This window comes from Callithrix jacchus, chromosome 16 (assembly GCF_049354715.1).
Source record: "Callithrix jacchus isolate 240 chromosome 16, calJac240_pri, whole genome shotgun sequence".
In the NCBI taxonomy this organism is placed as follows: Eukaryota; Metazoa; Chordata; class Mammalia; order Primates; family Cebidae; genus Callithrix; species Callithrix jacchus.
Window position 1 is genome coordinate 23,071,634 of NC_133517.1, and position 27,829 is coordinate 23,099,462.

General features: G+C 39.2%; 2 protein-coding genes across 32 annotated transcripts in view; one reads left to right on the forward strand and one right to left on the reverse strand.

The window, feature by feature from the left end:
• Positions 1 to 20,800, forward strand: part of CSPP1 (centrosome and spindle pole associated protein 1) — a 148,417-nt gene extending 127,617 nt beyond the window's left edge. For 25 of the 26 annotated variants that reach the window (XM_078352583.1, XM_078352591.1, XM_078352594.1 and 22 more), the window contains 7 exons: positions 211 to 350; positions 3,175 to 3,315; positions 5,237 to 5,283; positions 7,371 to 7,434; positions 15,045 to 15,154; positions 17,860 to 17,998; positions 19,989 to 20,800. In XM_078352583.1, coding sequence (XP_078208709.1) covers positions 211 to 350; positions 3,175 to 3,315; positions 5,237 to 5,283; positions 7,371 to 7,434; positions 15,045 to 15,154; positions 17,860 to 17,998; positions 19,989 to 20,206 — 859 coding nt within the window. In that variant the 3' untranslated portion in view covers positions 20,207 to 20,800. The remainder of the gene's footprint in view (positions 1 to 210; positions 351 to 3,174; positions 3,316 to 5,236; positions 5,284 to 7,370; positions 7,435 to 15,044; positions 15,155 to 17,859; positions 17,999 to 19,988) is intronic. The other variant, XM_078352595.1, reaches the window with a different exon arrangement.
• Positions 3,140 to 27,829, reverse strand: part of ARFGEF1 (ARF guanine nucleotide exchange factor 1) — a 167,653-nt gene continuing 142,963 nt past the window's right edge. For 4 of the 6 annotated variants that reach the window (XM_035276406.3, XM_035276405.3, XM_078352580.1 and 1 more), the window contains 3 exons: positions 26,420 to 26,558; positions 25,050 to 25,167; positions 22,201 to 23,622 (listed from right to left, as the gene is read on the reverse strand). In XM_035276406.3, coding sequence (XP_035132297.1) covers positions 23,458 to 23,622; positions 25,050 to 25,167; positions 26,420 to 26,558 — 422 coding nt within the window. In that variant the 3' untranslated portion in view covers positions 22,201 to 23,457. Of the gene's footprint in view, positions 3,585 to 5,202; positions 5,261 to 22,200; positions 23,623 to 25,049; positions 25,168 to 26,419; positions 26,559 to 27,829 lie in introns of those variants that run through there. The other 2 variants (XM_078352578.1, XM_078352577.1) reach the window with 1 other exon arrangement.

Consider the following 27,829-nt stretch of genomic DNA (forward strand, 5'->3'; position numbering starts at 1 on the left):
CAGGCTGGTATTAAGCTCGTGATTTCAAGCAGTCCTTCTCTCTCAGCCTCCCAAAGTGCTGGGATTACAAATGAGTGCCACAGCAGCTTGCCTAGAATAATTTTTTAATAATATGATGTGGTGAGACTAAATTTATTTTACAGTGAATTAGATGTGAACTCACATATTTTTCCCATAAAGCATATTTTATGATTTGTCATTTATCTATAGGAAAAGAGAAAGGAATCCCATGGGTGTATTTGATATGGCTAGACATCGGTTGCAAGCTCCTGTCAGAAGACAGTCACCTAAGGGCTTAGATGCTGCCACTTTTCAGAATATTCATGATTTTAATGAGCTGAAAGATAGAGGTGAGTAGATTGCTGCTTGTTTAAAGATAGAGCAGGAGTGTTCTACCCATGTTTAAATATCCATAAAGATCTTTGTACCCTTTTTCTAAAGTAGAATTTTATTTACAGTGTATGTTTTAAGTTAAAATGAATGTAAGTTCTGTATTCTCTAGGTCTTCAGTTTACCAGTCTGGTAGATGAAGCTTTAGTTTGACTAAGTTCTTTCGGGGAGTATATAGTGTTAAAAGTCTGGGATGGATGAGATCAGAGTATGAAGAGTAGAACTTTGCATTTAATGGAGGATGGACAGACTGAGCTCATGAAAAAGACTGAGGAGAAGCCAGAGAGACTGGAGGAGGAGGAGGACAATGTAGGATCCTGAAACCTGAGGGGAAAGAGTATCAAGGAGACGGGATTGTGTAAGACGAATACTGGAAAATGTCAGTTGGATGAGGTCATAGGTGACCTCAGCTAGAGCTTTTTAAGTGGAAGTTGTGATCAGAAGCCAATTAACTTTGGAATGAGGATTGACTAGGAGGCAAGATGTTGGAGATAATAGGCATAAGCCTTTTGGAAGACCCTTGGCTGCAAAAGGGAAGGGAAGCTGGATCAGGAGCTGGAAGAGTCATTAGGATGTGAATATTAGGAGCTATGCAGGAGAAAGAGGCTCAGGCTCTAGGAAAGGTGGGAGAGTGATTATCGAAGTGAGCAGGGTCCCGGGGTAGGCAGGAGGAAATCTAGAGGATTTGAAGGAAGAGGTGGGAGAAGCTTTGATACAGCCATTTATAGGGTGAATGGAAGAGAAAGTTTAGTAGGGAAACGGGATTGCCAGGATACATGAGGTCTAGGAGACTGAGAATGTGTGGAGGAACCAAAGTGGATGTTGTGTGCTTTTCCTTTACGCATATTCAGTAGAGCAGGTGTTGGAGCAGAAGAGGCAGATTATGGGATGTGCATATAACCTAGGCCAGAAAACTGGAATTTAAACATTTTATCATTTTGAAAGTGATATTTACTGTAGCAAATTTCAAAATACAGAAAAATAGAAGGAAAAATCACTTTAGTCAAACTGTCTATATATAAGTACCATTATCATTTTCGATGTTTTCTAGTCTATCTGTGCATAATTAAAAGATAAATTGTGTTAATTTTCTCTATTTTTTCACATAGTTTTACTAATTACATATACCATAGTTAATTTTTGTGCTATCATAAATTGATTACTTTCTATCTGCCAGGCATTATGTTAAGCCCGTGGGTCTCATGAGGAGTTTGGTCTGGGGACCTGTGAAGTCAAAATTGTTTTTATTATAAACTAAGACATTATTTGTCTTTTTCATTCTCATTCTCTCATGTGTGTACAGATTATCGAGAGGCTACATGACGTAATGATTTTATCTCTTTGAAGCTAACAGAATGTGTCCTTGTGTATTCTTGTGCTTTAAAAATTTCTTTAATTTCTAATGTGGGGGGGGGAGAGAGAGAGAGAGAGAGTGTGTGTGTGTGTGTGTGTGTGTGTGTGTGAGAGAGAGAGTGAGAGACAGACAGACAGACAGACAGACATAAGTAAAGCTCTTTGGGGTCCTCAATTTTTAAGAGTGTAAAAAGATCTTGAGACTAAAAAGGTTTAAGCCGTAGAAATTAGCCATTCATTTCCCTGTGTTATGACATCTTGCCCTCATTCACCTATGATTTGGTTGTTGGTATTGCTTTTTAATGAGTTTGGAAGCAGTGAAGCCAGGGACCAATCCAAGTTTATGTGTCCAGAGGCTTCTGTTAACTTCTGAAAATGGCTATTACCCATTTTCACTATTTTGTTCTTTTAATAGTTTCTGATCATAAAGCTTTATACATACCTAGGACTGTACAACTGTATCATTTCTTTATATTCCAGCAGTATAATTAGTGAGTCAAAGGGAATAATTTCAAGGCGTTTTATATGTTCGAACTGTATGTTTCTTTTCAAGATTTAAAAATTTTTATGCTTGGCTGGGCGCAGTGGCTCACACCTGTGATCCCAGCACTCTGGGAGGCTGAGGCGGATGGATCATGAGGTCAGGAGTTCAAGATTAGCCTGGCCAACGTCGTGAAACCCCATCTCTCCTTAAAATACAAAAATTACCTGGGCATGGTGGCAGGAGCCTGTAGTTCCAGCTGCTTGGGAGGCTGAGGCAGGTGTGAATCACTTGAACCCAGGAGGTGGAGGTTGCAGTGAGCTGAGATCCTGCCACTGCATTCCAGCTTGGGTGACAGAGTAAGACTTAGTCTCAAAAAAAAAAAAAAAAAAAAAAATTACTCTTGCAGGGGATATTCATGAAATTGTGGCAGAGGTAAATTCCTTCAGAAATGGCATTTCCCCCTCAAGTTCCAGCCAGTCTACATTTATCTTGCTTTCTGCATATTTGTAAGGACTAAAATATTAATTGGTCAGTAACATTTTTTTCATGTTTCTGGTTGATTTTAGGGATTAGCTGTGATTACAGTGTCTTATGGCTGTCTCAGTCATTGCTATGTGACTATCCACTTGGATATACCTGTGCGTAGTTTGTGTTCTGGGTAGCATCCTGGGGGCTAAGACAGGTAGAGGTGGAGAATGCAGCATTCACTGCTTGTTGTGGGGTATTCCTTATGTTGATAAGTTTGTGAAAAGGCACTTACTAAAGAATATTAATTTCATGTTCTTTAGTTTTGTGGCTGTTTTAGTGTCCTTTGACTTTAGTGATGTTTTACTATTTATATCGTTCCTTGATTTTGAAATTAGGTTATGGTACTTACAGTGACGTTTTATAAAATCCCATTTGAAAACAACATTTAACTTAGTTATATAATGTATTTTTTTTACCAGATTCAGAAACACGAGTTGATCTGAAATTTATGTATCCAGATCCCCCAAGCGATTATCACACCTTAGAGATTCAGCAGCAAGCCCTGCTAAGAGAGCAGCAGAAGAAGCTGAACAGAATAAAAATGCAGGAAGGTGCCAAAGGTAAAAACTAATCATTGTTGTGTCAAATAGTATCAGCATGCTGTTCTTCTGTAGGCTTTCTGCATCTCTTCTATTGATTTCAGTCCCAGGCATCCTCCTTTCACTGGCAGCCCTATGTTCACAGGGCCCGTTTGGCCTGTAGTCCCAGAAAAGAAGAAGTAAGAGAGAGCTCCGAGTGGCTCCACTGGGGTGATGTATTCATGCATGAGAGGGGCTTAGCCATTCACTGTAGCCAGGAGGATTAATACTTTGACCAGGCCAGGTGACATCTGCATCCAAAGGAAGGAACCAAAGGAAGGAATGTCAGGCAAACATGTCAGTGAACCAAAGGAAGGCATGTCAGGCAAACATGTCAGTGCCCTGTCGGGCATTTGTCTGCTGTGGTGTGAGTGTGTTCATGTTTTGATGTGGTATAATATCTGTAAAGCATCAGACTGGATTATGAATATGTTTTTGTATAATCAACCAATTGAAAAATACTTAGTGAGTGGTTACTAGGAATGTAGGTACTGGCCTATATCCAGGGGATATGGTGATGAATGACATAGGCTGCTGCTCTCGAGGAGGTTATACTCTATTGGAGAAGTTAGCTGCTGAAGAAGTATAACTGTGATAAATGCAAAGAAGAACTCTACGATCCCACTGGGTTGGGGTGGGTGGGCACCTAGAAGCAGAGCAGGGCTAGTTGTCTCAGAAAGCACTGATGGGCTCTGTTGATAGCCAGGTGTACTGCATGGCCTTCCCGTCTGTATTTCACCAGCCTTCAGGCCATTGAGGTTAACCATGGGAATACGTCATGAAAACACAACAATCAAGATAAGGAAGGGATGCTCCTGCCAGTTATTTTTATGAAAATTTAAGATCCTACTTTGGGAGACTGATCTGGCTTCCAGAATCTGTGGAAGCTTCTTTGATGTGATGAATCTGAGGATAGCATCACAGGAGTAAGTGATACAGCACTTTAGGCCCAGATCATAGGTCAAGACATTGATAAACATTTGTATAGGGATGATCTTCCCTTCATCTGGTACAGAATTTTTAATAACAGCCTCATAGCCCTGTGACAGAATAAGCCTAATTCTAGGATAAGGAGTAGATGTATCATCTGGAGAAAGGAAAGAAGCAAGTATATTCTTCAACCTTTTTTACTCAGTTTGGTAGCATTTTTCTTTAATCTCAAATGAAGATCTGATCTTGTGGGATTTGGCAACTTAGACTGATTAGCCCAAAAGTAGTCCCTAGGTGGATACAGGTACATTTTGACACTGAAGGTATCTATCTCCCACAGCAGTCTCCCACCAGCTTCCAGCAAACACTGCCATGAACTAATTCATAAGAATATGGCCTCACCATAAACAGTCAAAAACATGTCTATAACATGTCTGAGAAGGAATATGGGTTATCATTGGCAGCCTGTTTATTCTCAAAGGTAGTATCTGAAAAGGGCAAAATGGTACTATTCAAAGGAGCACATGGGAAGGCTGGTCATATTGTAGAGGCTTTGAGATACCTTATCCAAGATCTTTGCCTCTGGAACTAAGTGCCTGGAATTGAGCTTATTTCAGTTCCACGTAGGGGAGCCCCTGTTTAACTCCATGCAATAATTTTCTATAGGTTGTTGAAATATGACAGAATATGGTGAAGGATCCTGAATTGATTATTTTCTTTGTCTTTTGGCATTAAAATTTGCAATGATTTTACTCATCATGTTCATTCATGTGAATGGGAGAATTTTATGCAGCTAGAATGGATGCTGGGCTATGTTTATTAATAAGTGATATCTTTAAAATATTCTGAAGTGTGGTAGTTGAAAAGTAATTTCCAGTAGAAAGCTAGTCAAAAAGGACATGTTAAAATTTAATTTTATACATTTAAGCATTTTCTGACCTTTTAATTTGCTTTTGTTCTCCGTTGACTATAGTTGACTTAGATGCCATCCCAAGTGCTAAAGTACGAAAGCAAAGAATGGTAAGCAACCAGTTAAAATTTTTTCAAGTTAGTTTTTGGGGGATTAAAAATTTATAGGCATATGATGATCAAGTAATTCAAATTTTGAATTATTCAGGAATATTGAATTATGAAAGAACATGAGTCTTATCAGTGAAGTAGATAGCTTAACAAGTGTTAGTATAATATATAGAGAAAACATACTGTAATAGCTAAGAACAGGATTCTAGTGCTAGGCTGTTCCAGTTAGTCTCTTTTTATCTGTGTGACTTAGGGCAAATTATTTAATCTCTTTATGCTTCAGCTTCCTAATCTGTAAAGTGAGGATAACAGTACTTACCTCTGAGGTAGCTATAAGGAGTAAATTAATATTTGCAAGATATTTAGAGATAGGCCTGGCATATAAGTTTTATATAAGTGTTATTAAATAAATAAAATTAGCTCAAGTGTTGTTGAGAGAACTAAGTGAGATAATATATTAAAAGCCCTTACAGCAGGGCCTGGCCCATGATGACTGCGATGTGTTTGCTGTCATTACCATGAGAAGTAGCGGGAGTGGGAGTCTGTAATGGAAGTAGTGCTGAGGTCTACAAATAAAATAAGCAAAAGAAGGAAACAGAGCGATAACTCTCACCCATATCCTGAGGGGGTACTTTTTTCTGCAAGACTGAAATGAGTATTTCTTATGGACCAGAAATTGTTCTAGGTGCCAGGGTATAGGAGTAAACAAAAGGGACAAAAATCCTTGCCCTCTGACAGCTTACTTTTCAGAATATAATCAAATACATCGATAGTTTGTTGAAACATGGTGCTATGGGAAAGGCAACAGCAGAGAAGGCAGCTGGAGAACCCTGGGTGGGAGAGTTTATAGCTGGAAATACAGTGGGCATGGGGGCTCACTGGGTAGGGAACATTCGATTAAATAAGGACACCAGGAGGTGGCCATAATTGTTGGGGGGACTTCTGGAGGATGAACATTCCAGGAAGAGGCCCCAGTGGGAGTTGGCATGGTGCATGTAAGGAGCAGCGGGAGAGCCATAAGCAAGGGCCAGCGGGTCACGTGGGGTGGGGAGTGTCAAGGGGAGGCAGCAGGGCCTTGGGGGCCATTCCAGGGCTTTGCCTTTGACACTTGTGCATGTGATGAGAAGCCACCAAGGTCTAAGTGGAAGAGTGACATGATCTGCTTGAGGTTTTTACTTAATCCACAGACTGCTGTGCATTTAGACTGAGTGGGACAGCAGGCTATTGCAGTAATCTAGGCAAGAGACAAGCTCATTTTCTGATAATGAATGCTGTGCATCGGTATAATTCATTGCCTTAAAAATTAATGGACAGCTCTCCTCTGGAGTGTCTTAGTAAAGCCCAGAAATGTGGTAAAAATGCAGGGAGGTGGAGTTGGATGACTTTAGGTTCCTTCTGACATATCAGTGTTGTTACTCTCTTTATGTAAATTTAAATTTTCTTTCATTTTGTAGCTCATTATAATAAGCCCAACCTTAGCATTATTTTTGTCCTTACTATACTATATGGTCCGCTGTGTCTGTGCTGCATCATCATGACAATTGCTGTCACATAGGGCTGTCATTATCTGAGGGTAAACCCCTCCCTTCTCTGACACTGACCTACTCCAGAGCAGAAACTCTTAATTCATCTTTGTATCCCCAGTTCCTAGCATGGAAGAAATATTAAGTATGCTATACAGGTTTATTGAAAGGATGAATGAATCTTGGCTGTGGCTTAAAGACTTAATGTTTAATGGGGATCTTTGCTTCATACTCATATTTTCATCACTCATAATGTGATCCTTTTATTTGACTTCAACCATAAGGGGGCAGGAAGGAGTGGAGTTAGGGAGTAAATGTGTTAGCTTGTAGAATCTGTAACCTGGAGAGAGCGTCTTCCATTGCTATCACTGTCTTGGTGGGAATTGTGTGTGTTAAGGCTTTCCAGTATTTTCTGAACATTGGAGTGTAGTCAGTCCTACTTCTCCTCATCCTCTTCTGCTTTTAGGGAGAACAATATGGAAACCTGTGCCTCTTATTAGTACAAATTTGTTGTTTTTCCACACAAAACTAATAAAAATAGTAATTGATACATGTTTCTTTTAGCCCAGAGATGACACTAGTGATTTCTTGAAAAACTCATTATTGGAATCTGATAGTGCTTTTATTGGTGAGTATATTTATTTTTTATTTTATTAAGGCTATATTGTTGAAATATTAAACCTTTCTCCATTCTTACAAAACCAGTGCTACTATACTCTGTTGTACAAAGTAGTTGAAAAAAAGGAATATTTTTTTTGTTTTAATGAATAACCATCAGATATGCCTTGCAAGGTTTTCAAAATCAGAATTACTGAAATGGACTTTAAAAGTCTTAGGAATAGTTGACAAATCTGTACATGAATATTCATAACAGCCTCATTTCTAATGCCAAATGCTGGAATCAGCCCAGATGTCCTTCAGTAAATGAATGGTTAAAGAAACTCTGGTACATTCGTGCCATGGAATGCCACTCAGCACTAAAACGGAACAAACTTTTGAAACTTGCATGAACTTGGATGGTTCTTCAGGGAAATAGTCTGAGCAAAAAAGACAATTCCACTAAGTTATACACTGTATGATTCCATTTACGTAACATTTTTGAAATTACAAAATTAAATTGAGAACAGATTAGTGGTTGCCAGGGGTCGAGGGATAGGGAGAGGTGTATATAGGTATCTTTGTGGTTTGGGAACTGTTTAATATGTTTATGAGGGTAGACACACACATGTAAATGGGAAATAAAATACAGATCTTAATACACACATAAAAACACATAAATGAGTATTGCTAAGATGGTAAATTTGAATAAGATCTGTGGATTCTATCAGTATCAATATCCTGGTTGTGAGATTATACTTGAGTTTTGTAAAATGTTACCATGGGGGAAACTGGACAAAGTGTATAAGGAATGTCTATTATATCTTACGTCTGTGTGTGTACCTTAATTATTTTAATCTATTTACTATTATCTTAATATTTCAGTCAAAAAAGTTGTAAGACTAGTCTTCAGAAGATAAGTAAAGGTACCATGGTATTTTTAATTTTTTTTTTAAAGTAATATACTCTTACATACTCTGATCATGAGTATTTCTGCTAGCCAAGGGTCAACAGGGAGTGATCTGGTCTACATATTAGTTGTATATCATGCCAATTACTTTAGATTTTCATGTGATAAAATTCCAAATTAACTTATATTTCGTCTTAATGGGTTTTGTTGTTTTTGAGACAGGGTCTTGCTCTGTCACCCAGGCTGGAGTGCAGCAACACAATCATGGCTCACTATAGCCTCAAATTCCTGGGCTCAAGCACTCCTTTCATCTTAGTCTTCCTGGTAGCTGGGATTACAGCATGTACCACCATACCTGGTTATCTTTTTTATTTTTTGTAGAGATGAGGTCTCCGTATGTTGCCCAGGCTGGTTTCAAACACCTGGATTCAAGGGAGCCTCCTGCTTCAGCCTCCCAAAGTACTGGGATTACAGGCATGAGCCACTGTACCAGATTTTTTTTTTTTTTAATGAGTTTTTCTTTTCCAAGGAAGACGCACTGGGGAGAGAAGGAAAGATAAAATGGCAGGAGACAGGGATGAGAAGATAGTTTGTCAGGGAAATGAGACCTGTCCTTCGTATCAGTGAAGATAGTCTGGGCCACTCAAGATGGTGTGTTGGAATATTGCGTGACACTAGACCAAAGGTACAGCAGTCTGCAGTCAACGGTCACTGCAAATGCCGCGTGAGTCATGGCTCTGTTAACCACTGCTCTAAGGAATATAAAGCTGGTCGTTTCAGTGCATCTTTTTTAAAAAAGTTTTTTAAAATTGTAAAATACATATAAACATAACATTTACCATTTGAAAGTGTACAGTTGATTGGCATTAAGTATTTCTATTGTGAAACCATTACTGTCGTCTATCTCCATTCATCTGTTTTCATCTTGAAAACAGAAACTCTTCATATTCAAGAGTAGTTCCCCATTGCCCTCTTCCTCCAGCCCCTGGCAGCTACCATTCTACTTTCCATCTCCATAAATATGACTAGGACCTCCTATAAGTGGAATCATACAGCATTTATCCTTTGATGACTGGCCTATTTAACTTAGCATAATGCCTTTGAGGTTTATCCATGTTATAGCATGTGTCAGATTTTTTTCCCCCCTTAGAGACAGGGTCTGTGTTGTCACTCAGGCTGCAGTGTAGTGGTGTGATCATGGCTTACTGCAGCCTTGACCTCCCTGTGCTAGGATGATTCTTCTCTCTCAGACTCCCAGGTGGCTGAAGACCACAGCACACACTACAATGCCTCAATAATTTTTTAAATTTTTATTTATTTTTTTGAATTTTAATTTTTTTTTCTTGAGATGGAGCCTTGCTCTGTTGCCCAAGCTAGAGTGCAGTGGCACAATATTGGCTCACTGCAACCTCCACCTCTTGGGTTCAAGCAGTTCTCCTGCCTCAGGCTCCTGAGTAGCTAGGATTACAGGACACCACGCCTGGCTAATTTTTTTGTATTTTTAGTATAGACAGGGTTTCACCATGTTGGCCAGGCTGGTCTCGAACTCCTGACCTTGTGATCCACCTGCCTCAGCCTCCCAAAGTGCTGGGATTACAGGTGTGAGCCACTGTGCCTGGCCAATTTTTAAATTTTTTGTAGAGACAGGGTTTTGTCATGTTACCCAGGTTGATCTCGAACTCTTGGGCTTAAGTGAGCCTCCTGCCTCAGCCTCTCAAAGTGCTGAGCTTACGGGTGTGAGCTACCGCACCCAGCCAGATTTCCTCTTTTTTTATGCTGTGAATAATATTTCATTTTATGTGTGTACCACAATTTATCCATTCATCTGTCAGTAGATGCTTGAGTTGCTTCCACTTTTTGGCTATTGTGAATAATGCTGCTATGAACAGGTATAAAATTATCTGTTGGAGTCACTGATTTCATTTCTTTTGGATATACACTAAGAGTTGGTGTTTACTAGATCATACAGTAATTCTGTATTTAATTATTTGAAGAATCACCACAGTTTCCACAGCAGCTACACTATTTTACATTCCTGCCAGCAGTCCACAAAAGTTTTGATTTCTCTACATCCTTGTTAACACTTGTTACTTTGTCTTCTGAATAGTAGCAATCCTTATAGGTGATAGGTGTGAGGTGGCATGTCATTGTGGTTTTGACTTACATTTCTTTAATGATTAGTGATGTTGAAAATCTTTACATGTGGTTATGAACTTACTTGTCCATCATTTTTTTTTTTTTTGAGATGGAGTTTCGCTCTTGGTACCCAGGCTGGAGTGCAATGGCGTGATCTCAACTCACCGCAACCTCTGCCTCCTGGGTTCAAGCAATTCTCCTGCCTCAGCCTCCCGAGTAGCTGGGACTACAGGCATGCGCCACCATGCCCAGCTAATTTTTGTATTTTTAGTAGAGACGGGGTTTCACCTTGTTGACCACCAGGATGGTCTCGATCTCTTGACCTTGTGATCCACCCGCCTCGGCCTCCCAAAGTGCTGGGATTATAGGCGTGAGCCACCACGCCTGGCCTCCATCATTTTTTAAGAAATATCTATTTAGGATCTTTGCTAGTTTTTAAAATCAGGGCTTTTTGTTGTTGTTGTTATTGAGTTGTGGGAGTTCTTTGTTATATATTCTGGATATTACTCCTTATACATGATTTGCAAATGTTTTCTCCATAGTGGGTGGCCTTTTCATTATGTTGTGTACTTTGATACATAGGAGCTTAGTTTTAGCTGTTAATGTTTAGATGCCTAATCACAGTGTCAAAATACATGTCAGAACGTGACAGAATGGGAAGGAGAAATACATGAATCCACTATTATGGTTGCAGATTTTTAACACCTTTCTATCAGAAATGGACAGAGGCAGTAGACAGAAAATCAGTAAGGACATAGTTGAATTCAGCAACACTGTCAACGAACTGGAGATAATGGACATCAAAAGACAACTTCATTAACAACAGCAGAACAGACATTCTTCTTGGGGTCACATGGAACATTCACCAGAACAGATTACAACCTGGGCAAGAAAACAAACCTTAATATATGTAAAAGAGGATAAATCACATAGTATCTGTCCCCAGACCACCATGGAAATAAACTAGAAATCAGTAACAGAAAGATAGCTGGAAAAATCTCCAAATACCTGGGAAATTAAATACCACATTTCTAAATAACTCATGGGGCAGAGAAAAAATTTTATATTTTAAAATATTTTGATCTAATGAAAATGAAAATACAACTTCTCAATTTGTAGGAGGTAGCAGAAATAATGCTTATCTTTCTACTTTCCTAATGTATGCATTCGGTTAAATGTAAAATGCCAAACTCTAAAACTCATAGAAGATAACAGAAAATCTAGACGACCTTTGGTTATGGTGATGACTTTTAGATACAAAACCAAAGTCAGAATTAATGAAAAAAATAATTGATAAGCCAGACTATGTAAAAATTTAAAAAACTGGTAAATTTTTAAGATGTTCAAATTTATAGCCTTGAATGCATACATGAAGAAAGTAGAAAGATCTGAAATCAGTAAGCTTCCACATAACAAAATGAGAAAATAATTAAATCCAGAGTAAGCAGAAGAGAAATAATAAAAATTAGAACAGAAGTCAATGAAATTGAAAACAGGAAATCAATAGAGAAAATCATCGAAACCAAGAGTTATTTCTGAGAAGATCAGTAAGCCTCTAGCCAAACTATTAAGAGAGAAGACAAAAATTACTAATAATAGAAATAGAGCATATTTGGCTGGGTGCGGTGGCTCACACCTGTAATCCCAGCATGTTGGGAGGCCAAGGTGGGCAGATCACCTGAGATCAGGAGTTCAAGAACAGCCTGGTCAACATGGTGAAACCCTGTCTCTACTTAAAATACAAAAATTAGCTGGGCATGGTGGTGCGTGCCTACAGTCCCAGCTACCTGAGCGGATGAGGCAGGAGAATTGCTTGAACCTGGGAGGCGGAGGTTGCAGTCAGCTGAGATCGTGCCACTGCACTCCAGCCTGGGCGACAGAGTGAGACTCTCAAAAAGGGATGGGGGCGCATATCACTACAGGTTCCATGGAAGTTAAAAACATAGTCCAAGAAATACCATGAACATACCATGAACAACTCTATGCCCAGAAATCTGATAACCTAAAGTCGACAACCTATTCATGGTAACTTAGCAAACTAGGAATAGAGCAGAAACTTCTGAAACTTGATAAAGAATGTCGACAAAAGTCCTACATCTCACATCATGATGATGAGAAACTAGAAGCTTTCCTGTTAAGATCGGGATATCCTTTCTTGCCACTGATTAACATCATACTGGAAGTCCTAGCTAATATTAGCAGTAAGGCAGAAAAGGAAATAAACTGTGTACTGATTGGGAAGGTAGAAATAGAATTGTCTTTGTTCACAGATGACTTGATTGTCTGTAGGAAGTCTGAAGGAATCAACTAAAAAACTCCTGGAACTAGTAAGCAGTTATAGTAAAGTTGCAGGATGCAAGATTAATATAAAAGTCAGTCATTTTACAATATGCCAGCAATGTACAAGTGGAATTTGAAATTAAAAATGCAATACCACTTTGTTTTTTGAATAGTAGCAATCCTTATAGGTGTGAGGTGGCATCTCATTCTGGTTGGTAGGTAGGTAGGTAGGTAGGTAGATTAGAACTTCTCCCAAGAAATACTGAGGTTTAAATCAATCTATGATCTATCTATCTAACTATGAACTGCCTGAGGAAAACTACAAAACTGATGAGAGAAATTGAAGGACTACTAAGTAAATGGAGATATATTCCATGACCATGGACAGGATGACTCGATACTGTCAAGATGTCGGGTCTTCTCAACTTGACCTAGATTCAGTACAATCCCAATGAAAATCCCAGCAAGTTATTATGTGGATAGTAACAAACTGATTCTAAAGTTCATTTGGAGAGGCAAAAGATCCAGAATAGCCAACACAGTGTTTAAAGAGAACAGAGTTAGAGGATTCTTGTAGCTGACTTCAAGACTTGTGATAAAGTTGTAATAAACAAGATAATGTGGCATTAGTGAAACAATAGACCAGTTAAATGGAATATAGAGCCCAAAAATAGACGCATGCAGGCTGGGCACAGTGGCTCACACCTGTAATTCCAGAACTTTGGGAGGCCACTTGCGGCCAGGAGTTTGAGACCAGCCTGGGCAGCAAAGCAAGACCTTGTCTCTAACCACCCCCCAAAAAAGTGTGTGTGTGTATATATATATTATATATATATATATATAAAATTAGCTGGTTTGGTGATGCACACCTGGCTAGCTATTTGGGAGGCTGAGGTGGGAGGATTACTTGAGCATTGGAAGTTCAAGGCTACAGTGAGCTTTGATCACACCACTCACTATGCTCCAGCCTGGACAACAGAGAAATAACTTGTCTCAAAAAAAGAAAGAAAAAGACTCATGAAAATATAGTCAGCTGATCTTTCACAAAGGAGCAAAGGCAGTATTATGATGTAAAAAAAGGTAGTCTTTTCTACAAATAATGCTGGAACAACAGAACATCTGCATGTGAAAAAATAAATCTAGACACAGATCTTACACCCTTCACAAAAATTAACTCAAAGTGGATCTTACATCTAAATGCAGAATGCTAAATTGTTTTTAAAAACCCATACAGTATACATTTGGAAAATCTGAATATCAGTTCTACATTAAACAATGATAGTGTTGTATAAATGTTAAATTTTCTGAATGTTATAGATTTTAGCAGTGTAGGAGCCTTTTTCATAGAAGATACATACTGAAATATTTAGAGACAAAATGCTGTCATGTTTCCAACTTGCTGGTGTAGCAAAGTGTCTTGGCAAAACATGCCCCCAAATATATATAGAAATTGGCAAAGTAACTAATCGTGACTCTAAGTATTTGTATTATTCTAACTTTTCTTTAGGTATAATTTCTTTTCAAAGGAGTTGTGGCAGCTAATGTAGATGTTGTAGGCTCTTTGTCTCCATGTGAAATGAGCTATCAATCAACTAAAACAATTATAAGCAAAGACTGACAGTACCAAGTGTTGGTGGGGATGTGGGGAAACTGGAATTCTTACTATGTAAAATATAAATAGGTTGGTAGTTCCTCAAAATGCTGAACAGAGTTAACCATGATACCCAGCATTTTCATTTCTAGTTCTGTAACCCAAAGAAATGAGAAGATACATCCACACAAAAACTTGAATGTGAATGTTCATAGCAGTGTTACTTATAATTGCTAGCAACTAGCAGATGTCCATCTACTGGTAAATGTATAGACAAAACGTGATATATCCATATAATGGAGTATTATTCAGCAGTAAAATGTTATAAACTACTTAAACATGGCATAGCATAGATGAATCTCAAACACATTATTGCTAAGTGAAAAGACAGGAGATTAAGTTGTAGAATTCCATTTATGTTTAGTGTTAGGTAAGGTAAATCTGTTGAAACAGAGCAGTGTTTCAACAGCAGGTAGGAGTGGGGAGTGATTGCCAGTGGACACAAAGGAGCTGTTTAAGGTGATGGAAATGTTCTACTTAAAAGTGATGATTGCACAACTCTGTAAATTTACTAAAAATCACTGAACTGTGTATGTACACTTACAGTGAATGTATTTCATGGTATTGTAAGCAAAATCTTAGTAATTAAAAAACAAGCTCTTGATTTATCTCTGGGTAAGATTTGAAATGGTATTAAGACTCCTGCCTTTTGGGCACCTTTTAGGTGCTTATGGTGAGACATATCCTGCCATTGAAGATGACGACCTCCCTCCACCATCACAGTTGCCCTCTGCACGGGAGCGTAGGAGGAACAAATGGAAAGGACTAGATATTGTATGTATGAAATTTCTTTTCTCCCCTTTTCAGTTTAGAAGAATGAGAGCTCTGGGTTCTGACCCATGCTAAATCTGTGTGGCCCAATAAAGAAGCACTTGCTTGAAATTCAGACATGGGTCAGAATCTAGGCTCTGTGTTGACTGAATGATCTTGGGAAGCTATTGAATTCTGCTGCTTTGGCTTCTTCCAGTAGTAATAGTATTTTCTTGTCTCCTGGGGTGGCTGTAAGTAGCTCTGCATCCCAACCTTTCTTATTCTCTTGCACAATATATGTATTTCAGAGAGGCACAAGAAGGAACTGATGCTATTTAGTGAAAAGCCTCATAATAACGTAATTCTGTGACATAGGCGCCATTTCCATTTTGGTCAAGTGACTTGCCAAAGTCACATGGGCAAGAAGGCTGAGATTCAAACCCATGTTCTCTTCACTCTGTTCCACAGCTTTATGGTACAGCCAGTAAAAAGTACAGGTTTTGGAGTATATGTCCCAACAATGTCACCACCTTATTGGGTAGGCAGCTTGGGCAATTTCTTAAACTTTGTCTATTTCCTTATATATGACATGAAGATATAGTTATATGTGAAGCATTTAGCACTGAGCCAAGTATGCAGAGAGCTCTCACCAAGTAACAGATGCTGCTGTTACTAGCATTATTATATGTACAGCATTGTCAGGCGGGAATGGCTTTACTTTTTGCCTTAGGCAACCACCAATCTACTTTTGGTAATGTACCTTTTCTGGACATTTCATATAAATGAGATCATATGCTCTATGGTTATTTGTGACTAGATTTGTCTGTCTTCTTTTGAAGGTACATGTGCCAGTACTAATGCCTCTTTATTGTTCATTTTCCACCGTGTTATCCCACATTTTGTTCATTCAACAATTGATAGATTTGTGAGTTGTTTTCGCTTTTTAGCTATTACGGATACTATGAATGTTTATGTACAAGTTTTTTGATGCTTTTATTACTCTTGAGTATATATACCTAGGAGAATTGTTGGGTTATATGGACACTTTGTATTTAGCATTTTGAGGAAGTACCAGACTGTTTCCCAAAGTGGCTGTACCATTTTACCTTCCCATCATTGGTGTATGAAGGTTCTAATTTCTCTATATCATGGCCATCACTGTCTTTTTTATTATAGCCATCTATTGAGTGTGAAGTGGTATCATGGTGGTTTTGAGTTGCATTTCTCTAATGACATTGAACATCTTTTTATGTGCTTATTAGCCAGTTGTATGTTTTCTTAGGACATATGTCTATTCATCAAATCCTTTGCTGATTTTTTTTGAGGGAGTCTTGCTCTGTTGCCAGGCTGGAGGGCAGTGGTGCGATCTCGGCATACTGCAGCCTCTGTCACATTGGGGTTCAGGCGATTCTCCTGCCTCAGCCTCCTGAGTAGCTGAGATTACAGGCACATGCCACCATGCCTGGCTAATTTTTGTATTTTTAGTTGAGATGGGGTTTCACCATGTTGGCCAGGCTGGTCTCAAACTCCTGACCAAAGGTGATCCACCCACTTCAGCCTCCCAAAGTGTTGGGATTACAGGCATGAGCCACCGTGCCCAGCCCTTTGCCCATTTTCAAATTGAATTGTCTTTTTATTGAGTTGTAAGAATTTTTTATACATTCTGGCTACAAATCTAGTATCAACATGTGATTTTCAGATTTTTTCCCATTCTGTATCTTTCTAACTTTCTTGATGGTGTTCTTTGAAGCACACAAGTTTTCAGTTTTGATGAGGTCTAATTTATCAATCTTTCTTAGGCTTTTGGCGTCTTACTTAAGAAACCATTGCCTAGCGAAAGATCATGAAGATTTACTTGTTTTCTTTCCGTTTGTTCTTAATGTAGGTCCATAATACACTTCAGTCCATTCTTAATGTGGGTCTGTGAGGTGCAGTAGTCCAAGTCCATTCTTTTGCATGTGGACATCCAGTTTTTCTAGCAGCATTTGTTGAAAGACTGTTCTTTCTCCCATTGCATTTTGTTAACTCCTGGTCCATAAACAAGGAGGATTTTCTGTATTCTTCTTAATCTTCCATTGATTTTATATGTCTTTTCTTATGTTAATACCACAGTCTTGACCACAGCTGGACTGAGTCTCAGACCCTGCTGCTTCAGTTTTTTTCTTTTTGTGTCCTATAATTCTCCAGCTTTATCCAGACTGGCAGCATTTCTGTCATCACAGATGCTATGCCTTATCCTTGACTGAGTCATCTCAGCTTGCATGGATAAGCATAGGAGCCACAATATATATTTTCACTTGTTTTATTTTGTTCATCACAATGTACATTTGAGGGCAAGAGGGTGTTTTGATTCACTGATTTTTTTTTTTTTTTTTTTTTGACATGCAATCTCGCTATGTTTCCCAGGCCGGAGTGCAGTGGTGTGATCTTGGCTCACTGCAACCTCCATCTCCCGGGTTCAAGTGATTCTCCTGTCTCAGCCTCCCAAGTAGCTGGAACTAAAGGCATGCACTACCATGCCCAGCTAATTTTTTTGTGTTTTTAGTAGAAATGGGGTTTCACCACATTGCCCAGGCTGGTCTAGAACTCCTGACCTCAGGTGATCTGCCTGCCTTGGCCTCCAAAGTGCTGGGCTTACAGGTGAGAGCCACCATGCCAGGCCCTGATTCACTGATTTGTGAACATATTACATGTTAATGACTTTCTGAAGTTCTGTTTTCTAACTACAGGATAGCAGTCGTCCTAATGTAGCACCAGATGGCCTCTCTCTAAAATCTATATCCAGTGTAAATGTTGATCACCTTAGAATGAGAAATGAGGAACGAATGCGAAGACTGAATGAACTCCAGAATAAACCTATTAATACAGGTAAATGGCCAAAGTGTAACGGCCTATAGCAGAATCCTGTATGAATTCTTAAACTTTCTTACTCAGGGTTTTCAGGAATGTCTGAGGAATAGATGAAATGAGGTGTTTTTTTTTTTTTTTTTTTTTTTGAGACGGAGTTTCGCTCTTGTTACCCAGGCTGGAGTGCAATGGCGCGATCTCGGCTCACCGCAACCTCCGCCTCCTTGGTTCAGGCAATTCTCCTGCCTTGGCCTCCTGAGTAGCTGGGATTACAGGCACGCACCACCGTGTCCAGCTAAATTTTTGTATTTTTAGTATAGACAGGGTTTCACCATGTTGACCAGATCTCTTGATCTCGTGATCCACCCACCTTGGCCTCCCAAAGTGCTGGGATTACAGGCTTGAGCCACCGCGCCTGGCATGAAATTCCTTTGAGTTGTATGGCCCAAGACGTAACTATTGAGCAAAACCAGAACTCAGGATTACGTTTGCATCAGATTTTCTCTAAGAGGGTACCCAATTTAGAGTGGAGTCGAAAGAGAAATAGTTTTTGCTTATTAAATATATCCAGGCTTTGCCTTCCAGCAGAGAAATAATAATCACTTTTACTAAAGTGAAATATTATTAGAAATTAGCTTTAAGACTTTGAGTTATTTAAATAACACTTCTGCTTTAAGTTTGTAGTACTACAAAGAAAATTTTTACCTTCTTTCTTGGCTTTCCACCATGAACAAACAAAGCCTCAAAAGTCTCTTCATTATGAGTGTATTTTTTTGACTTGCAGGTTAAAGCTAGTCATAGGGCACAAGGCAGGGTGACGAGACACCTAATGATCCACCCTCCCAGCCCTGTACCACCCTTTTTTATACCAGTGCTATTAGTCACTGGGCTAATGGGACAGTTTCATATTGGTAATATTAGTTTTAGCAAGTAGTGGAATGGTCTATTTAGGAAATACTCTTTAGTCTGTTAATCTACATTACAATAATCTCTTGAGATTTTTAAGATTTTTAATACTGTGTTAATTTAAAACTGTACTCATATACTAATCTAATAGTCAAGGTGTGGTGTGTTCTGATGGTGGTAATTCCATACCAAACACAAGCAGACATGGCTAATTGATGAGACAGTAGGAAAGGATGTCTCCTTTCCAGCTGAAAGGCATTTTCTTTTCAATTTCTTTTAGCCTGAACAAACTGAATTAATATTTAACAGGAATATATATGAGAGGATAGCATTTTAAGAATCTCTTTCAGAAGGTTTGTAATGTCTAAACCGTTTTTTGTTTAACACTGTCCTTTCAAACAGGAGCTTTTTGTTACGACGTGGATTGATTGCATATCACATTGATAGCACATACCAATCCTTCAAAGACCAGGAGATGTAATTAAAAAAAAAAAAAAAATTGACATCACAGGGTAGGAAGACAGATTTTCCTATTGTTTTACCTAATAATCAGTAAGATACAGATAGAAGTTAAGTACAATCAATTTCAATTAAAAGAATGAAATTAAGAGCTACCTCTTCATGGGCTGACATGGCCTTCTTAGATTAGGTGTTTTCTCAAAATTTTCCTTATAACAGTGTTGTAGGTTGAAGAGTATTCCCCAAACCTTGCTAAGATAAAAAAATAAATGAAATTTTATATGTAGTCATTAGCGTCTCTTGAGGTAACAGTTACAAAATAAGATTACCTCCAGTCCTGCAGTTGACTTAGTGTACGGTGGAAAGTTGCCTTTGATACACTCAGAATCCCTCTGGTTGCTAAGTGTCAGAGTCAGGTTACTCAGTTGATCATTTTTTGTTTCACAAAATTGGCCCCTCATGGGCCTGCTCTCCCTCTAAAATAGGGTGAGGTGGGGTGAGTTGGAGCAAAACGAACAATAGAGTTCAGGACATGACATTGTGGAGAAATGCAGAGTTGTAATGAGTAGGACGACAGGAAATCTATGCTTTTGTCTCCTGCCTGCCACCTGTGTTACCTGAGTCACGTGTCCCTTGCCTCCTGTAGATGATGAGAGTTCACTGGTTGACCCTGATGACATTGTGAAATACATGGGGGATGATGGATCAAACTCTATAGCCACTGAGCCCTGGCTCCGCCCTGGCACCTCAGAAACGCTGAAACGCTTCATGGCAGAGCAGCTGAACCAGGAGCAGCAGCAGCAGCAGGTTCCTAGAAAACCAGGCACTTTGACTTGGCAGGGCCTGTCAACTGCACATGGTTAAAATAAACCTGTACTGGACCCAACAGTGCCTTTTAAGGTGAAGGGAATGGTAAATCTGTACACATATATCCTACTTTTAGCCCCACCTGAAAATTACTTTTTTTTTCCCATCTGTACTTAAAATTATTTTTACCATGATGTATATTGTGTACACAATTATTGAATTATATAATAGAACTGTACAGAATTATTTTTGTACAATTTGTCATAAATGGGAGTGGTAATGAATTTACTATATATATGCATTATAATAGATTCTGCTTGTTGTCCTGTAAAACCAGATTCCCTTTTGTTACATGCACATTTGCCACTGTTACCTTCATGCAAAAGAATTCATTCAGTAGGTGCATCTATGGTAGCTGTGATTATTCCAGTTTCTGTGTAATGAGGCAATCAAATGTGCTATTTTCATGTCATTTGTAACTACTAATACAGAAGAAATGAGAACCGTAATTGTTTGTATTCTTGTGAGCCATACATTAAATGTAACATCTTTCTGCTTCTATTTTTGTGCCAATGGAGGCATTTGTCTTGTTACTAATTTATATGATGTAAATACCTCTTGATAAATAAATTTTTATTTTAATTACTAACATCTATTTCTTGTGGAGCTTTCTAGACTACTTTTCTAGAGGTTGAAGAGAGGTGAGGACATCCAGGAGTCAAGGACAGAGAGACTGCAGTCTTCTTGTTCTGCCACCATGGACCCCTTGGATAAGTGAGCCCATGTGAGTTTTCTAATCACTCAGTAAGTAAGTTATACTTCTAAAAAAGGAACGAGACAAATTAGGAAGTTTTGACTTGGATTAGAATCTTCAGAATCATGAGAGCTGAGAATATCCCCAGGCAATGCTTCTCCAGTACCTCTTCTGACATAATTAATGGTAGACAGTATCAGACAAATTTGCCACAAATTTCTAGTATTTTCAGTTTTGGCTATACTTGATTTTCTAATCAGACCATTGTTTGCTTTACTAGTAAAGATTTGTTCTGTTGTCATCTGAAAGTAAGAAGAAAGCCTCTGACTCTTCTAAGAAGAGTCCTGATACTACCCCATTATATCATCAACTGCCAGGTTGTGTGGAGCGCTTAACCCCCAGACAGCAAGGTCACAGTGCCTCCCAGCTCTAGCATCCAGCTGAGCTTGAACAGAGCTCTTAGGGGGGACAAATATGGCATACTTACAAATGCACTGTTTAGTGCATTTGAGAGAGGTGCATAGAGAGGTGTGAAAGCAAAGACGGAATCCTTTTCCTTTTTTTTTTTTTTAACACGGCCATGTTAGATGATATTGAAACATTCCATTTTCGTTTAATGCCATGTACCATACAGCTTCAACTGACTCCTCAAACACACAATAATTGCAAACTGCCCTGAAGAGAACTTTAGCTCTTTTCAGCATTCAAGTAGTGTAGCCTAATGCTGGGTTATGAATATGCAAAATAGTAAATGATTTTTGGGCTGGGTATGGTGGCTTATGCCTATAATCTCAGCACTTTGGGAGGCTAAGGTGGGAGGATGACTTCAGGTCAAGAGTTTGAAATCACCCTGGGCAATATAGTGAGATCCCGTCTTCACAAAATCATTTTTTTTAAATTAGGCAAGTGGAGTGGTGTATGTATGCCTACAGTCCTCACTACTGGGGTGGTTGGTGTGGGAGAATCACCTTGAGCCCAAGAGCTGGAGGCTATAGTGAGCTGTGATCATACCACTGCACTCCAGCCCGAGGCAAAGAGTGAGATCCAGTCTCTAAAAGATGAATACATAAAAATTTAAAAACTTGCTTTAAAAATGAATATGCTATGGTTAATAAAGTACAGTGTGAGGGAAGATCTAATGCTAGAAGCTGGAAAGAAAATACCAGAAATGAACAATACTGAATTTGTAGTTCTGGCTGAAAAATGGCTTTTCAAAAATGGCATTTCATAAAAATGGCTTTTATGAAAAAATGTAATGAAACATGGGGATGGGTTATATAGGTTTCGATTGCACTGCTGAAATAATTCAAAAACTTTATTGACCTATAACCTGATTAGAATATGCCAGATGAGAATCAATATTGTACAGAAAGTTGTACAGAATTTTTACATACAAAACTTTACATCTGTACCATATACATTTTATCCATCTGAAAAAATTTTCTACATCCACTGTTTGTTAATACGGAATGCTTGACAATCTTTTCTTTCTTTTAACCATCAGAGCACAATTCACAGTATGAATACATTTCCAGTAAATCTAACCTCCGCAAACCATGCCAGATTTGTTATTTTAATATATTCAACATTAAATTCTGTACATAGAGTAAAATCTACATCAAGCCCCACCACCCAAAAGAAAAGAAAATGACAGCAATCTGGATTCATTTTGCAGTGATTCAAGTTTTTCGGTCCATAAAGGATCATTCTATTTTAATGGCTCATCTTTAAAAGCCCTAAGAGAAATATGTTACAGGTAGTTACTGTCAGTAGGGATATTTTCTACCTTTTTTCCCTGTTGTTGAAGTGTTGGCCACAACAGCTTCTGGGCATGTTAAAGCCTCAAAAATACCACCCCTCAAAAAGGGCAAAACTAAAAATCCGCACAAAATAAAAAAGACAAACTTCCACCCAAATGTTTAGTGCATTTGACAAAATATTATGGATATTTAGCAAATGAATAAGAAAATAAAGAAAACAGTGCAGGAAGAACTATATAATGTTTAAGATTTTTTATATTACAGACCTGCATCTCTGTACATTTTTCACAGGATGATTACCAGTATCTCAGATAGCCTGAGTGTGCAAAAATCTTGAGAGTAAGAATATCATAGTTGCTAAATATTTTACCAATAATTTCTTCTTCTCTCCCCACTCCCCAATTATAAACATTTTATCCTTCAAAATACAGCTCTCCTGAGTTGTACTTCTTGTAGAAGTTCAATCTTTACATCTATAGTTCTTTGGGTAAGTTTCACTTCCACACCTACCAAAAAATGTGGGGCTCTTCCTGCCATGGAAGGGAAGGGACCCATGAGTTGACACTGTTTAGACAGGCTTTCTGCTCAACATGAGGCCAACATAACACATAAAATCCACCAGTACTAAAAGGGACTGGAGTGTTGCAAGTTTGAGTAAGAGTTCTAAGCATCGTTACCAGTAACTCTCAGACACTGCAATCCAGAGAAATCATTTTTCAGGTAGGAAACCTCAGCTCCAGCGTCCTTTTAAAGAGCAAAGGGATGTAAACACCAACAAAAATATTGAGTTCTCATCATTGCTTGTTTATTCCAAGTTCCTGTTCAGGTGGTTGTGATATCTGAAAAACTACTCCAATTCGCAGAAAAAATCTTCTAAGAACAGCACGAAGTTCAGGAATCAAGTCAAATTGCATAATTTCACATAAGAGAGGGTAGTAGAATGATGCATGAGCTTTAAACTGCAGGGAAAATGAATTTCTGTTAGCAGTGCTTGCAAACTCCAGAGCCTAAAACTGCCTAGAGTCAAACTACTCTCAGGCTCAATTACAGTAGCCAGGAAAGTACGGTTCACAGCAGGCAGTGGCTCTGGATTGTGGAACTGGGAGACAGAAGTGTTAGAAAAACTCACTTCATACAAACACGATTCACTTACATATCCTTGTTTTGAAAAATATTTGCCTGTATATCTAGTACAAACTAGAGTTTTTGTCTTTTTTGAGACGGAGTTTCACTCTTGTCACCCAGGCTGGAATAAATGGCACAATCTCGGCTCACCGTAACCTCTGCCTCGCAGGTTCAATCAATTCTCCTGCCTCAGCGTCCTGAGTAACTGCGATTACAGGCATGTGCTACCACACTCAGCTAGTTTTGTATTTTTAGTAGCCAGGCTGGTCTTGAACTCCCGACCTCAAGTGTCAGGCTCCACCAGCCTCAGCCTCCCAAAGTGCTGGGATTACAGGCGTGAGCCATTGCACCTAGAGTTGAGTTTTTATACCATAGTTGCTAAATATTTTTTATAGTTTTTATAAACTATAGGTTGCTGCAATTTTATCTTTTGTTATATAAAATTAATTTTAGTTTTGGGGAAAATTCTACCCAACACTGCAATATAAAATCTAAACAGTTCTCCAGGCAAAGCTACATAGTTTCACATGTACAGTTCAATTACTTTACTTTGGCTGTATCTTTGCAGTAGTTCCTTTATCTCTGGACTCTAGTCTATAGCCTCCTTTCCTACCCCTCTGTGCCCCTCCAGATCCAGGGAAGCAGTGAGACATATGGGGAAAAAAGCCAGCTGTGGAGTAACAGAGGCTAGTGGGGTTTTAAAGCCCTTGGCCATTTAAAGCCTAGCAGGCCACACAACTAGGCATTTTAAAACCTATTCTAGGGTCACAGCAAAGCAACCTGTTTCCTTATATGTGAGCTCTAAGTTGCTATTTTTTGTAAGAGTAGAATGTACATTTTTGAAAATCTTAAATATGCCCTTATATTTACAGTTACATGTGTATTTTATCTTGTCCTGGTTTAAAATTCTTACATGAGACCCATTCATTTGGGACTCTGGGTTACTTAGAACCACTAAATATGCCAAAGGAACACCTGCAGCCCAGAGTACAAGCCCAGGAACCAGATTTAGTCTTCTGAACCCTCGCCTACTGAATCCTCTAGAGAACCACTGAGAGTGAACAAAGCTGAGTAAGGAGAGAGAAAAGCGAGGAATGAGGAAGATACAGCCAAGGCCACTGGTGGCTCTGCACAAGGAGCAGTGCAGCCTGGGCATTGCCTGATTCATCCCTGAGGGCTCTTGCACAGCAGCTCTGGGACCTGGCATCCCAACACAAATCAGGCTAGAAATGTGAGGCTGGATTCAGGGCCTCATACTTACCCTGTTATCACTTATCTTTAGAACTTTAGTTAGAAACAAAAGCAGTAAGTTAGTCCAGGCTTCCCGATGACTTTCTGATGTTAGAGTAAGGAAGTAACTTAGGGCTTCGCTGCAGACACTGCAAAAGAAAAGGTTTCCTTTAATGTTACTTGCATACCTGCTGGTCCCTATAATCATTGCAAAAGAGCAATAATGAACATAGTTGTGAATACGAACTATTCAAGAACATGTTAGATCTCATCTGTTTACATTAGCTGGAATGTCAACATAAACATGCTTTTCAAATTGGGAAGAAAACCAAGGATGTTAAAAGAGGCCATTGTAACGTATCAGGAATCCCTCATTTTCCTGATTTTGTAAGTTTCTTTGAATTCAAAGCTGCTGTGTGGCAGGTGGCACATGTGAAGCTTAGTTTCAAGAGACCTGGGCTGGAATCTAAGGTGGCTCTTCTCTTCACTGATCCTTGTGAGGCCCTATATCTTTCTGGGCCTTAATCAGTCTTGTCAAATGGGGTAACAGACACTAAGTGATCCCTTAAAATTCTAAAATGTATTTAACCAGCCTCAGAACATCTATTCCCCAAGTAGGTATGAAAATACAATGCAGATGACAGTATTCTTTCTAAATGGCATGTTTCATTCTTTTTTTTTTTTTTTTGGAGATGGAGTGTTGCTCTGTAGCCCAGGCTGGAGTGCAGTGGCGCAATCTCAGCTCACTGCAACTTCTGCCTCCCAGGTTCCAGTTCAAGCAATTCTCCTACCTCAGCCTAATAGCTCAGATTACAGACACGAGCCACCATGTCCAGCTAATTTTTGTATTTTTTAGTAGAGACAGGGTTTCACTATGTTATCCAATCTGGTCTTGAACTCCTAACCTCATGATCCGCCCGCCTTGGCCTTCCAAAGTGCTAGGATTAAAGGCATGAGCCACTGCGCCCGGCCAACATGTTTCATTCTTAGCCTGAGTTTACACATTAGTTGTCTTAAAGTAAAAGAGTAAAAAAAGTAACAAACTCCAAATATTTTTTTCCAAAGTAAATGCAGGTAGGAGAGTTGCCACTTTCACAAATGACTATTCTGTAAAAAAGGGACTATCTTATGACATTAGAAAGGCCTAAAAATTATCGTAGTTTTCAGTTTTAAAATTAAAAACTAGAAAACTTTCACCTTTGTCCTGCATACTAGACATGACTTGGCTACATGTCACTAAAGCATATTCAAAGACCGAATTTAATTTTTACAACTGCTCTGTGGAATAGGGGCATCCAGGCCCCAAAGGCTCAGCTCTTGGCGTGGTCCCACCAGTGCCCCTTTCCTGCCCAGCACCACATGGCCACCTGGTCAGCAATGGAAACTAGTCAAGAGTCTTACTTCAAAAGCCTCTGCTGGACTTCCTCCCAGGCACTAATGCGGCTCTCATCCATGTACATCCGGAAGAGAATGCGCAGCCCACACGCCAGGCTACTGGTCTCCTGCTTCAGAAGGTTGGGCTTGGATTTGCCTTTGAATCCTGCAGATAGGAGAAGATTCTGGGATTAGTTTGGGAAGGCATTTTAGGTCCAGCAGCCCATATGGAGGCACATTATGGTGTGCTCAGCCATCAGCATCTGCTGCTTACAAAGAAGAGCCATAGCAGACAATGTCAAAGTGATTTCCATGTCCAGAAATTTTTTTTAAATTCCAGAAATATAAAAAAACTTGTGGCCTGGGAAGGTACAACCTTTCACATGAAACTGCGCTTGAATCCCCATAGACAAAGTTATAGAAGGAGCCATGTGCCTGCACCAGGGCTCTCAGATAAACGGGCAATCCCCAGGAGGTGAGAACTGTAGAGGTCTGATGGGTCTGGTGTATGTGGACACAGGGAGGCTCTAATAGCTCAGCAGGAATAGGCCCAGTGGATTGGATTGGTGGCAACAACTTGGTGTTAGAAGGCAGAAAATAAGTACAGACTACTTTTTCCAGAAGTTAGGCTGTAAAGGGAAGAGAATGGCACAGCTGTTTTAAATAAACATGTTTGGTAAGTATCAGCCTCCTCTTTTCTTTCTCTCTGCCGTATTATGCTGCCCCTCATCTTCCCAGCACTGTTTTGTATATATTTTTCTTTTCTTTTTTTAAAGACATGGGGTTTCTTTTCCCCAGGCTGGAGGGGAGTGGTGTGATCATAGCTCACTGCAGCCTTAAACTCCTGGGCTCAAGTGATCCTCCCATCTCAGCCTCCCGAGTAGCTGGGATTACAGGTACATAACACCATGCTCAGCTAGTTTTTAATTTCTTTTAGAGACAGGGTCTTGTTATGTTGCCCATGGTGATCTTGAACTTCTGGCCCCAAGCAATCCCCCTGCCTCAGCCACATGAGTAGCTGGAACTACAGGCATGAATCACTGCACCTGGCTCTATTTCTTAAATTAAAAAATTAACAATGTCACTTTGGATTATAATATAACATTTATTTTGTTTAAAATGTCTAACTTGTTCTAGAACAAATATACCTCACATCCCAATACATTCACCTTCACTCTGAGCTCTGGCTGTTCCCAGTAAGAGAGAAGCCATTCAAATACACATGCTGGGTTTCGTGTGCAACCTTCACACAAGGACAGCTTTTTATCATGCCAATCAGCGAGAAGCTCCAGGTTGGGTAAATAAGCTCCAGGTTGGGTAAACAGTATCAGTCAAACAATAGACCGAGGTGGGAAAAATCCACCCAAGTAGTTGTTCGGCTTACGGTAGTCCAGAAAAGGGCCTGGTTGTGAGGTTACTTTATTACTGTTAAGGTCA